Below are 13271 nucleotides of genomic sequence, written 5' to 3'. Positions count from 1 at the left end.
CCTGGCATCTGCCCAGCCACAGCACACACCCCTTGCTGGAGTGCAGGGGGCTTTTCTGGTCTGTAGCTAAGCTGTGGGCTGCCTTTCAGGCAACTTGGGGTTTCCTATCTGACCAGACTCTCCTCAGGGCAAGACACTGTCCTCCTGCCTCAGCCACATCTTGTGTCTACACTGATAAACAGCTTATGAGCCCCTCCGCAAGCCAAGTCCTCTGCAGAGCCATGGTCAAGGCCACAGGAGAATGGCCCCCTGCTGGGTGCTGGGGGCCCCACCCTGTGATGTCCCCACTCCACAAGAGCCTCACGTCAACCCCTCAATCACCAGAACAGCAGCTTTGTCTCACAGCTCATGGGCGTGGCTAATTTTGTGCTGAACCTCGGCAGACAGGCCAGTTTCCCAGGCATCCCGCTGTTTCCTCTGTGCTACATGCCACTTCCAGTTCAGGGAACATCAACTTTACCAGAAACATGGAGGTGAACCAGGATGAGGCATCAACAGTCAGATGAGGATGAACTAAGGTCTAGGCATCCATGCCCCTCTCCAAGGTGGTGGACATGGCTCAGCCCTGACAACGTCCCTCACTGAACAGTGGGCCCCAGATTCATGGTGGGGGCAGAGTGACAAATGCATGACAAACACAGGAATAATAAATTTATTATAAGAACCACAGATGACATGGTAGTGCACATACAAAAAAGGGAACTCTTGTTACCAGAGGGTGAGCTGATGCCCCATCAGGAAGCCCTCACTCTGGAGTGGCTCTGAGGACACCAGGTCCAGAGGATGGTATCCTGACCCAAGAGCGAGCCCAACTAGTGCACACGGTGCCAGGGACAGAATTCCCCCAGATGCCCCTGCTCCCCAGCACCTCTGCAGTGCTGCGCAGGCCCTCAGGGCTTGAAGGGAAAATGCTGTGAGGTATGAGGTCCAGCTGGGAGTGGGGACTGGCAAACCACCCACAGGCCAGACTTCCTTCTGAGATGTGGCCTTGGGTCTGGGAACCTCCGTAGCATGACCCACATGCCAACAGTGGCACACTCTGGCTCCAACTCTGTGATCAAAGAATTCTGTGTGTTTTAAGCATCTCCTATGTTCTCCATGTTCCCCAGAAGAAACAGGTATGGTGTTTTCTGGCACACACACAGGGGATCTAACAGGGCCTGACTTCTCCTCCACGATGCTGAGGACATGGGTCCTGCAGAAGCCAAAGGGACAGCAGCCAGAGGAGCGCAGGCCCAGGGGCACGTCCACCTCCCTGGAGAAACTCTCACCCCCTCCACTGATGCAGCCAGCTCCGCAGCCACCTGTCCCAGTCCTGTACAAATGTGGGAAAATGTCTGGAAGGTCCCCAAGTCAGAGGATAAAAGCAGGAAAGCTAACCTAAGTCCAGGCTCTCTATGGGAGCCAACACCTAGAAAGGTCCAACACGAGCTCTGTATCCTCTGTGGCCCCAACTAGGCTGCCGGCTGACCCTGTGGTCCCCGGTGGGCTGGCAGCCTGAGATGCAGCAGTGGTGGTGGCTAGGCAGCCGAGAGGCAGGCCTGCTGGATGCTCTGCGCCCAGGTGTTGAGCAGGGCTGTAACCGAGTGCTTGTCAGGGAGCTGCAGAAGCCTCGAGGTCATGCATCGGTGCACGGACTGCAGGAAGGGGTTGGCGTCTGCAACAGAGCAGTGGGCCTTGAGCACTGTACCCTCTGCCAGGAAAGCTGGCACTGTGCCTGGGCCCCAGCTCACACAAGCCACTCTCATTGGTGGAGGAGGCATGTGTGGAGGAAACCTGCCCTCTCAAGCCCTGGGCTGGCATCTGAGGGCACTTCACCCAGCCACAGATACCTGGGATGCCATTTCCTACAAACTGCTGGTGGCCAGAAGCTTTTCCAGGCCCAAATGTTACTGGAAAACTGGAACATGAATGGACCCAGAGCCCAGGGCTTTCCCTTAGGGAGAGCCTCAGGGTCCTAGTTCTGGTCCTCTGTGCACCAGGTCTGAGCCTCAGGGTGACTGTCCCCATCCCCATCAGTGAAAGTCTCTGGGCCTCTGCCTTAGAGCCACGTCACCCAGATGGGTCCCCATGAGCCCAAGCTCCTGCCTCTTCCCCCATGTCAGCCTTGCAGAGACCCAAAGCAGCGCTAGAACAAGTGGGTCTGCTCACTCCTCACCTATTGAACACAGGCGCCCTGCCATTGCAGGACAGGCAAAGGGACACAAGGAGGGCAGAGACCCTTCTTTCTCCAGAGACTGCTGGGCAACCTGCTCTTGTCCACTAAGGGGAGGCCAGAGGAGTAGGGGCGGGGCCTCAGCTTTGGGGGCACATGGAGGAAACCCTGGGTCCCCAGACAGCAGCTGTCCTCTTTCTTGGCTCACCCACCGTACTGCCACTGCCGATCAATCCACAGTGGGCTCTGGGCAGGGTAGTCGGCGGGCACACTGAGCTCCAGTGGTGGCACGCTGGGGAGATCCTTGTCATCTGCAACACAAGAAGCTGTGCCTGTGATCCTGCCCCCCTGCCTCACAGCCCTATTCCCACTGCAAAGCCTGGAAGTCTCTGACTCTGGGTCTCCCCAGGACCTCAGGCCAGCAGAGCCACACCTGGACAGGAGGGTGGGGCTTCCCTGGCAGGCAGGGGAGGGAGGAGAGGAGAGTGCATGGGCCCACAGTCCAGCCCTTGGTAGATGCCCTGGGGCCAGGTGTGTGGGGATCAAGGAAGACAATGCAGACAGGCTCCTGAGAGGGACAATGGGACTGTGTGTGTGTGGGGCTGTCATGTGAACCTGCGTGTCTGGGCCGCTGAGCACAGGCCAGGAGGGAGTATAGTCCTGGGTGGGCCAGTTCTGAGGCAAGGCCTCCCCAACAGCGCCTGGGGACATGGTGGAGTCCTGGGGCTGTAGTGATGGGCTTATCCTCACCAGCCCCACCCTCCCTGGGTACTCACCCAGCTTGCATATGAGGTGGACGGTGCCATTGTTACTGCAGTGAGAAGGGTCCAAGTTCACCAGGAACTTGGGGTCTAATCTGGCCACCTCCCCCTGGAGCACATTGGGGATGCTCTGCCGCTCATCCTCTTCAAACTTACGCTTCCGGGTGCATACCACCGGTGCCCTGGAGGAGGCAACCATGGTGACCACGGTGACTGAACTAGGCTGTGGCCCATAGCCAGTCACCTGCTGCCGACCTTAAGGATAAGCCCTGGGCTGTACATACGTGATGGGTGGGCCGTGGATGGCTGTCATGGCTGGCACGAATGTGCGGTACAGGGAATGGTTGAAGACGGGCGAGCGGATATTGGCCAGGACGGCATCCAGGAGTGGCTGGCACAGGTACTGCTGCTTGGTTGGTGGTACCGGGGGTGGTGGGGGCGTGGGCTGGTACAGAATAGATGGGGTCAGAAGCCCCTATTGGGAGGGCTCTCTAGACCCCCAAGGCCCTCACCCTTACTCATAGCCAGACTTCCCAGGGCTTCTCCACCTCCAATTACTGCAGACAAAGAAGACCAATCCTGGACACATTCTCCCCAAGTCTACTTCCACTGAGGCCTGGCCTAGTGCTTGGCAAGTAGAGGCAGAATGCCACAGGCAGCTTAGGAAACCCACAAGCCTGAGGGATGGAGAAAACACTTAGAGGCCACAGCTGAAGGGCTATTTCTCCCACAACTCCACCAACCACAGCAGACCTACCAAGAACACTCCAGGCAGGGTCCCCAGGCTGACTGGTGAGCCCCTCTGCCCACCCTGGGCTGTGAAGGCTCCTCCCAGCCTATGGTTCCAAGTTGCTTCTGGGTGAGCCCTGACATTCCTAGAGGTGCCTGCGGCCCTCTGAACCCCACCAGGCCCCAGCACCTCACTCACCACTGCCATGTCATTCTTGAGTTTCTCCAGGGCAATCTCACACTTTTGCAGAGTTTTCAGGGGGCACCTGTGTGGGAAGTGCATGTGGCTGACTCTGTGCTAGAAGATGGGGAGCTCTTGTGCTGAACTCAGACCCATCTGGGTTCCGCTGGACAGAGCCAGCCTGGGGGCCTTGGCTACTGGAACCCTTCACAGGAACGGCAGACAGTTGACCAGTTGTTCTCAGGCTCAGAGTGTAAGGCACGGTAGTCCTACCCCCAGAGGCTGCTCAGTCCTGGTCGGCAGAACAAGGCACAGGTATGATGGGCCAAGGGGCAGGACAAAGGCCCTATAACCCCAATGAGTCAACCCATTGAGCCTAACAGGCCCATTCTGCAGTGTCTACCATTCTGTCCAGAAAAGCAAAACAGGGAAGACCTTTTGGAAGTAGAGCACAGCCTGAGCCAAAGTAAGTAACCAGTAACCCAAAGGCCAGGCAACATGCATAGTTCTGTGGCACTGGCCAAGCCCTAGCGCTAAGGAAAGGGCACGGTGCACTACTGAGAACCTGGAACTCCACTCTCTTTCTAGTGCTCCAAAAGGCACTGTCTTATTTCATTTTCACAGCTAATGCAGGTGAGCTGCAGCTGCCCCTTTTTCAGATGAGGTAACAGACACAGTTGCTTGCCCAAGGCTACTGACAAGTCAGGGGAAAGGCTGCAAGTCAGACTGAGGCCTGTCTCAGCCAGTTGGACTAGTGAGGGCAACTTTGAGTTCAGATCTGGCCAATGGCCCAATGAGATAGGGTAGAAGTTTGAGGGCCCAGCAGCTGCCTGCAGCTGGCCAAAGTGGAGGTGGGAGCTAGGAGCCCTAGCAGACACAACTAAGTGGAGCCTTGGGCCCCTTCTCTAAACTCTGCATTATCCCAGGCTGGTCCAACCAAGCAGCCAGGGGCCCACTGTGAGCCGTGGCCACAGCACCACCCTCCCCCTGGGGGCCTGAGGACAAAGCTCACCGCTTGGAGGGGTCTGTCAGGATGTCCAGAAGGCTCTTCATCTTACTGAGGTCCTTTTTTCTGTCTGGAACAGAAGAGAGAATGCTGAGACACAGCCTGGGGGTCTGCAGACCCCAGCCCAAGCCCCGTGCAGGCCCCACCCTCACCTTCATTCTTTTTTTTTTTTTTTTTTTTGTATTTTTCTGAAGCTGGAAACGGGGAGAGACAGTCAGACAGACTCCCGCATGCGCCCGACCGGGATCCACCCGGCATGCCCACCAGGGGGCGATGCTCTGCCCCTCCGGGGCGTTGCTCTGTTGCGACCAGAGCTACTCTAGTGCCTGGGGCAGAGGCCAAGGAGCCATCCGCAGCGCCTGGGCCATCTTTGCTCCAATGGAGCCTTGGCTGCGGGAGGGGAAGAGAGAGACAGAGAGGAAGGAGGGGGGAGCAGATGGGCGCTTCTCCTGTGTGCCCTGGCCAGGAATCGAACTCGGGACTTCTGCACGCCAGGCCGACGCTCTACCACTAAGCCAACCAGCCAGGGCCTCACCTTCATTCTTGTCGATCTTGTTGATCATACGGCGTAGGGGCTCAATGTACTTGGAGAGCTGCTTCAGCTTGTCCAGGTACTGCTGTTCCTCGGCCTGGCTGGAACCCGCTGGGCTCATGACCGAGTTGGGGTTCACTGCAAGACACAGCCTGGTGAGCCCAGCCCAGCCACAAAGGCATGGCTCTCTGCTAACCCTCAGGTGGGGCACTCAGGCTCCGAAGGGTTTGAGTTTGCTCAGCCCCTTACAAGCAAGTCCTTGTGAGGGTGAGGGAGTCACCCTTAGCATCTAAACTCCCAGGGCTACATGTGGGTGACTTTGGGCTTCAGACTATGCCCACCCTGGGCTGGACTTACCAGGTGTGTTTAAAGGTCCCGGAGAGGGTACACTGAAGTTCTGTGGGGTGCGCGCTGTCACTGGACTCTGGGAGGGCTGTGGTGAGGGGCTGGGCAGGAAGCTACTGGGGGATGGGGCAGGGCCGGAGCTGTAGCAAAGGGACAGGGAGCGTTCTGTGAGCTGTGGGCACCGGGCAGGACCCTCCCTGTGCACAGGGCAGGGATGGGCACCCTGGCTGGGCCTACCTGACGTTGGAGTTGGGCTGTGAGCTGGGCTGGCCGGGCTGTGGGGACGGCTGGGGAGGCGGGGGCATCGACTGCGGGGTCTGCACCTGCTGGCCCGGCGACGGCGAGGACAGCATGGTGAGGCTGTTCTGGCTGACCTGGAAGGGGAGGGGGCTCAGCCTGCTCGCCTGTCACATGCTCTCACTCCCAACGACCCCTTGTTCCCACTGCCCAGGCTCGAGGACTCCACCTGCACTCTCAGCCTCCTTGTTCACAGCTTCACCACACACCCTTGTCTTTCTTAGATGCCCTGCTTTTCAAGCATGAATATAGGCACACGCCCCACCTTGTGTGTACACACACACAAGCACACAGTTGCCAAGGCCAGTCTGGGTAGTCCTTGCTCCGTGGTGGGGGACCCATGAAGAACTGGGCCTTCTGTGCTGGAACAAGACATCCCCATGTTCCTGCCCCCATGGGTATGGGAGACTAAGGAGCAGGAGGCCAGGAAAGGCTATGGTCTTGGATGTGAGTTCTCTTCTATGGGCCCTGCTCTGTGACGATGAGACCATCTTCCTGTGTGCTCCCACAAGCTCCCCCAGCCTCCCAACCACAGGGGGAAACGGAGTCTTGCACTTAATGAAAGCAAGCACAGCCCTCTCCAGTATGCCTCACCTGGGGCTCCTCAGTCTGGACCTGCAGGTCCCACTGCAAGAGGTGAGTGGCTCGGTGTCATTCCCAGAAGCCGTTTCCTTGTCTGCAGAGCTGGGGCTCACTCTACTCCCTGCAGTCCTCATTGCGGACACAACAGAGTCAACTGTACCACTGTCATCACTAGAAAATGCCCTATTCGCCTGTGAATACCACAGGATGAAATCACACCGCTCCAGGAAGCAGGGACAAGGGTGAGTGAAACAACCACTTCCCACAGAGAAGTTCAAGATGGCACCTCCATGTGGTGAGGTCAGCTATGGGGAAATACCTGCCTGCCAGCCCTGGGTAACTAGCCTCTCCTAGAACGAACCCCACAGAGAGCAGCCTTGCTCAATGCTTGGTGATGGTGGCATGAAGGCCCAGCTCCTCGACACATCAGGATCCCCCCAAAGGCCTTGCCAGCCTCAGCACTCCCAAGGGTTGGCAGCTGCTTCTCCCACAGTCTAGTCAACCTCCTGCACTTTAAGCATCTCCTCAGAGCCTGCTTTCTATAGCCCAGCGCACAGCCACCTCCTGAACCATCCAGTTCCACAGAGCGACTCCGTCCTCTCCCAGGGCACTCTGGACACTGATGCCATCACACACTCCACACTCGGGTGCTGGGAGTACTGGGTTAGGGTCACTTGGAATGGACTGCTGCATTCTAGCCCTCTTGTCAGGGGCCAGGAAGAAACATCTGGAGGAGCCCAGATCCCACCAGGAAAACAAGATGCCACCCATCTCACCTGCCTACCCCACTGGCCGGGCAGGGCAGGCATGGGGCCCTGCCCGTTCTCCTGCACAGCCTGAACCAAGCTCCAGGAGAAAAATGTCCTTCCCTCCTTTGTTTCCTATCCATCCTACTGAGTATGCAGGACAGAGCTCTAGGGGGCATGGAGGCCACATCACGACACTTCCGACATGGCTGGCCCAGAGAAGCACAAACCCAAGCCGGAATGGGCTGTCCCCACTCCCTGTGACCAGGCCTTCAGCCAGGAGTGGAGGGGCTGGAGTGAGGGAGGTTGAGGGGAGCAAAACGTTTCCATGTGTCTCATTTTGACATCAGCAGGACACAAACAGGGCGGGGGAGCGCAGTGTGCTGAGGTGGACCAAACGCAAAAGCTTCTCATGTGCAGGACTCACCCTCACAATGCCTAGATGTACTGAGTCCGGGGACTCCTGGTCTCTGCACTGGAAAACAAGCTCTGGAATCTACCCAAGTGCCAATAAATTCCCAGGAGTAGGAAGGTGAACAGGTCAACTCAAAAAAGTCCATTCACAGTACCAAGGAAGGGAAGCAAAGGCCTACAGCCCTACCGTAGACCCAGCCTGTCAGGAATGGGCACCCTCCATATAAAGCCCTGCGCCTCACCTGACCCTGAGCCCCAACCTTTCCCTGACTCCAACCCGCTGCCAATCCGCCCTACAGTCCCTGAAGCTGCTTCCTGCCTCACCCTCTTCCTGCCCACTGGTCCAACCCCTTCACCTGGCCTCCCTTGACCACCTGGGCCCCACTTGCTCCCCACCTGCCCCAGAGAAGTGCTTCAGCCTCTGCTCAAGCAGCTGTCCCTTCTAGAACGTGGTCAGCTTTTGTCTGTAGCCTAAAGCTGGTGCTTCTCTAAAGGGGAATGAGGTGGCTGCTGGCAGGAGGCCACAGCAGCGGGGAAGCCACTCCACAGTTCGCTTCCCACCAGTGTCTGACACTGTACAGGGCGGGCAGGATGAGGTTTACAGTTGAGAGCCCACACACTCAGCACCCAGACCATGGGGAAATAGGGTGCACTTTGCGCCCACAACCTCTGCTTTTGGGTGCCCTGGAGCCACCGAATGTGTACAGCTCCCTGAGACACAAGACAGAGGGCCTAAGAAATAGTGAGGAACAGCCGGCCCAGGCTGCAGGCGCAAGCTCAGTGGTTCTGCCTCTTCCCCAAGCCCGCCTCTTGTGTCCATCCCTGGGCTCTGCTGCACTGGCCACTGTGGCCACCACTCACAAGGCTGATAAAGGAAACCCCTTGGCCTTTGACATCTGAACCAGATCATTTTGCATCTGACAGCTCCTTTGAAAAAATGCACAATTCCTGTTGGCAGCAAACATTACCCCTTACAGGCCTTGAGGATGCCTCTCCTGGCACCAGCGCTGAGAGGACCAAGGCTCCCAGGATTCCAGAATCCAGTCACCAATGACACACCTGGGATGGGAAGCAGCCACCCAAAGGCCCAAGTCAAGAAAAAACTGGCCTAGTGAGACCCCTGGCCTTCAGGTTTATGCTGGGTCCAACTGGCATCTGGGACAGAGGAAAGTGAGACAGCTGTGCTCCCTCAGCTCTGTGAGGAGCCCATCTGGACAGCTGTGCTCCAGCTCCGCATCTTTCACCTCTCCAGCACTCTGCCACAAGCATGGGCGTGTCCATCACAGCTCCTGGCAAAGCCATAGAATGCTGCACCTCCCAGGGAAAAAAGCTTGAGTGCCAGCCCATCACCTGCACATCACACACAGGAAGCAAAGCTCAGAGGGATGTGACTTAGTTAAGGTCACATGGCTGGGGTGGGGGGTGAGTCCAGGCACCTCAGCACCATTTGCTTCCTAGGGAAAGCAAGGACAAGTGGAAAGGGAGCCTGCAGGGAGCAGGATGGAAGGCAGGGTGGGTACAGAGAGCATGTGAAGGGCAAGCAACCAGAAGCACACAGGCGGCGGGGCCGGAGGGCATCAAGGCGGGTCTGAGGAGCCTTGTGCTGCAAAGAAACGTCAGAGGAGGCTGGCGGCACCTTGCACTCCAGCCCTCATGGGACCACCCGCATTCCCCAGACATCCCTGGAACCACCCCATGCTCCTGGTCTCCTGCACGCCATGTGTCTCTAGAGTCACTCTCCAGAGCAAAGTGGGTTTCACTGTGTAGCCACCTGCTTACACCAACCACAGAAGTATTGGGACAGGAATCCATGTCACCCCCAACTCCTATGCTAGGGGCACTGAGTCCTGCATGTGTCTGGCACATAATTCCGCTTGGTTAGGCTATCCTTATCCACGAAGCATCTGCACCAAAACATGAATATGCAGCCAGGGGACAGGGCTTGGCGAAGAGGCGGAGACGAGGGAGCTTTGTCTCAAGAATGGCTGATGGAAGAAGAGCTGATTTTCTATTCTGCCTGTTTTTCTGAACCCATTTTGTTACCAAAGGTAAGAAGAAAATTGAACAGGCACAGTAGATGCTGAAGCACATCTCGCTGTGGGCTATGTGCAGGCTGCTGGAGGTAGACAGCAGCCACACAACATGCCACATGGACGTGCCAAGGTCTGGAGGTGCTGGCTGCTGAGAACTTAGGCAGGACAGCAGCGGCGACTATGGAACCAGCTAAGGCTAGCCGAATGCCCAAGGTGTGCCTAGCCCTGTGGGGAAGGCAGGGTAGGGTTGGGAGAAAAGTAGGTTTAAACCCTGGAAAGGTCAGGGAAGGGCAGGAGCAACTATCTGTTAGGATTAGAGATGCATCTTCCTTACAACAGAAAATGAATATTAAAGTTTTGGCAAATCTGAGATTTTTACAGCAAACCCACTAAAATGGAAAAGTCCCTAAGATTAGAAACCTCGTCTCTATTTTATTCTCAGACTCTTGGAATGATGCCTGGCTTATGAAATGCATGTGACTATTTGTTGAACAAATATACCATAGAAGAATTTCAAATTTCCTACCATAATGAAGAACCAGAAATTCATATCTCTGAAAACTTGTTATGTATACACACTCTTTAACCCCCTAGAAAATAAGTGTGTGTGCTAAGATCTATACACAGTGCACTCTAGAATAGCATCTTCTGCCAATTTTCCCTTCCATGGACTGACTTGAGTCAGTCTGATCGGTGCTGTCCAGTGTGACAGTCATTAACTTCCCCATGGGGCGACTGGGCACTTGAAATGTAACTTGAGTTCCAACCAACTATAACCTGAGGAACTGAACTTTTAGTCTATTTAATTTAATTAATATAAACATAAGCAGCCACGTGTGGCTAGTAGCTATAGGATTAGACAGCACAGCCCTAGAAAGCAAAACTATCTGCTTAGCTACTGTTTTATTTGACCACAAAAATACCACCACAAACTACCTAAAACGCTAACATTTTTAAAAGGTATTTTGCTCCCACACTCTCCAGAAAATGAAAACATCACAACTATCCAAAACATTAAAATAAAAATAAGCCCAGATATTTACTCACATCCCCTCAAGAAACAAGCTGGGTTTGGCCTCATGTAAGCTTGGGTAGGCACTCTGAGAGCCACTGTGAAGGAAGTCACAGAGATTACAGTGTGCCTTACAGAGGCACTCAGAGGACCCCAAGCTTCCCAGGGGCCCTGGGCACCGCCCCGTAAATACCTGTGCTGAGGGCTGTCCGCCCAAAGGGATGGAGCTTGACTGGACGGCAGACACGGTGGTGGTGGGCGGGAACCGGGCTCTTACTTGCATCCCACCTTGGGCCAAGGCTGCGGCAATCATCTTGAGGACAGAGGGACAACAGACAAGGTGATCGCAACAAAGAAACGCAGTGCAGGGGCAGGTGGAGAGGGGTGTGCAGCCTCTGTGTCAAGGAGCTCTTTGACAAGGGTGAGGGCCTTCAGGGGCTGGGGCAGCCTGGCCTACATGGTCAAGCCTAAAGCAGAGGCCCATCTGGGCTTCAGGAATCTAGAGGAGCCGTTAAGAATGCTGTCTCCAGAGTTTTCTGTTCTGTTGTCTGTACTCCTTTGACAAGCCTCTGATTACTGAGGCTTCAAGGCCAGACCTCAGGGACCAGGGTTGGTGTTTCTGGAAGACCAGGCTCCTGGGACAGACTGTGAAACAGTCACTCCACCAAAGATAGTTAGGAGAAGTTGGCTGTCATTAAAATGGAGAAAGAGACCAGGTAAGCCGCTCACAGCACCTTTCCTTCCGAAGAGTATGCTGCCTGATGAAAACAGCTCCGAGAGCTTGAACTCAAACTGTCCTCTCCCAGCATCTAAGTTTCCAGCAGGGAACTGGTTTATACCTAAAATCAGGAGCAGGTGGGCGAAGGAAGCCTGGGACTCCGTCTGAAGCATAGAGCTCATGGAGGTACACCTCCCCCAGGTACATGGGTCAGGCCTGTCCCTAAATACACAAGAGAACTCCAGACTCTAGAATTCCAGCACATACTGGGACCGACCACTCTCCTCATCAACTTACACTTCTGAAAGCATCAAGGCAGCACTGTCGGGGGTCAAGGCCTGCCTTGTACTGATGAGAACTGGTTGTTTCCTGAGGCCTGGTCACTCTCACTGGGCTCTGCGTTGGGGATGGAGAACAGGCCTGCACACACTCACAAACTAAAACAGTTCAGGCTTCAGAGAGAAAGTGGGATGATCCATGAAAAAATAAAACGTTTGCCCGAAGAGGCCGTGAACCAGCCCACAAAGCTGAAGCAGCATTAACGGCCAGTCCATGCGGCGAGGCGTGACAGGACAGGGTTCCGAAACAAGGGAAAGGTCCAGCAGAAGGCCTCTGGCATCACAAGTGTGTCCCACACTCACATTCATGGGTCACATGCAGTAGGCACTGCAAGCTGGAGGTGACACAAGCAGCAGCAGATTCCAATCTGAACTTTCCAGTAGCTGTAGGAATGGGGTGGCCCTCACAGAGGGCTGGGAGCACACTTCCTGCAGCCGCCCCAACAGAACTTCCTGGGGGTGGGGGACAAGGAAGCCATTTTGGTGTCTGTCAAAACACGAGCCTGATCCACAAGAGCCCGCCACTCACCACCCTATTAGACACAAAGTGGGATGTTGGTGAGGGTGTGAGGAGAGGAAGCCCCGGGAAAACACGGTTCTTTCCCAGAAGGCTCACTCTCTGAGCCCAGGGTGGAGCTGAAAGCAACTCTCTCCTGAGCGCAGCTCTCATCCCATGGTCAGAGGCGGGTAATGGTGAACAGTGTCCATTACAACCACTGACGCACTGCACTTGGAGGAGCCCACCTGAGCCCAGCGGCCACTCAGCGTGTTCCTTCCAGAGGGAGAAGGCCTGGCAGTAAGTCAAGTGGTATGAATTGCAAACTTTTTCCAGGAAGAAACAAAAGTAATAAGGAATGAAAGCTTAAATCTAATTTGCTGCTCAGATTTTCCTGTAACTGAGAACTCCTGGGAGGAAAACTTTGTTTTCTTTTCACCACAAATTCTAATGACGCAGCAGTAGTGTTCACAGGATCAGATGAGCTAGGCAGTGAACACCCAGCAACTCTCTCCCATTCTCCTGAGTGCCTAAATTTCTCTACCTCCCAACACACACACATCCACCCAGAAAGGCTCCATCTGAGGGCTGCGGGCCTGGCTACTCCATGGTCACTGGGCAGGAGAGGCCAGAGGGAGGAGAAAGGGGTCCATTCAGGGCAGCACATCATGGAACTGTCTTCGATGATAATTCTTTGTAATTTAAGAATCGTAGTTAAGTTTCCATATACCAAAAGAACAATATTCCAAGATAAAAATACAGAGACTGTTTGGAAATGGGGGCACATTTTGTTCTGATGTTGATAAAATTTAGGCAAGAAACAGAAGTAAGGGCAGCTATCCTGTGTACCCTAGTAAATCCCACTGGGGTGACGGTGACACAGATGTAAGGGCAGCTATCCTGTGTACCCTAGTAAATCCCACTGG

The 13271-nt window shown here is 55.3% G+C and overlaps 1 protein-coding gene across 7 annotated transcripts in view; it reads right to left on the bottom strand.

Annotated features, from left to right (window-relative positions):
• Positions 1-634: 634 nt before the first annotated feature.
• The window catches only part of MED15 (mediator complex subunit 15), a 66042-nt gene continuing 53405 nt past the window's right edge, over positions 635-13271 (bottom strand). For 5 of the 7 annotated variants that reach the window (XM_066365404.1, XM_066365406.1, XM_066365405.1 and 2 more), the window contains 10 exons: positions 10987-11106; positions 5947-6083; positions 5722-5849; positions 5368-5502; positions 4839-4902; positions 3845-3911; positions 3201-3361; positions 2932-3098; positions 2368-2466; positions 635-1657 (listed from right to left, as the gene is read on the bottom strand). In XM_066365404.1, the coding sequence (XP_066221501.1) occupies positions 1521-1657; positions 2368-2466; positions 2932-3098; positions 3201-3361; positions 3845-3911; positions 4839-4902; positions 5368-5502; positions 5722-5849; positions 5947-6083; positions 10987-11106 (1215 nt within the window). In that variant the 3' untranslated portion in view covers positions 635-1520. The remainder of the gene's footprint in view (positions 1658-2367; positions 2467-2931; positions 3099-3200; positions 3362-3844; positions 3912-4838; positions 4903-5367; positions 5503-5721; positions 5850-5946; positions 6084-10986; positions 11107-13271) is intronic. The other 2 variants (XM_066365407.1, XM_066365408.1) reach the window with 1 other exon arrangement.

This window comes from Saccopteryx leptura, chromosome 2 (assembly GCF_036850995.1).
Source record: "Saccopteryx leptura isolate mSacLep1 chromosome 2, mSacLep1_pri_phased_curated, whole genome shotgun sequence".
NCBI classification, from domain to species: Eukaryota; Metazoa; Chordata; class Mammalia; order Chiroptera; family Emballonuridae; genus Saccopteryx; species Saccopteryx leptura.
This window is presented reverse-complemented; position numbering and strand designations above follow the sequence as displayed.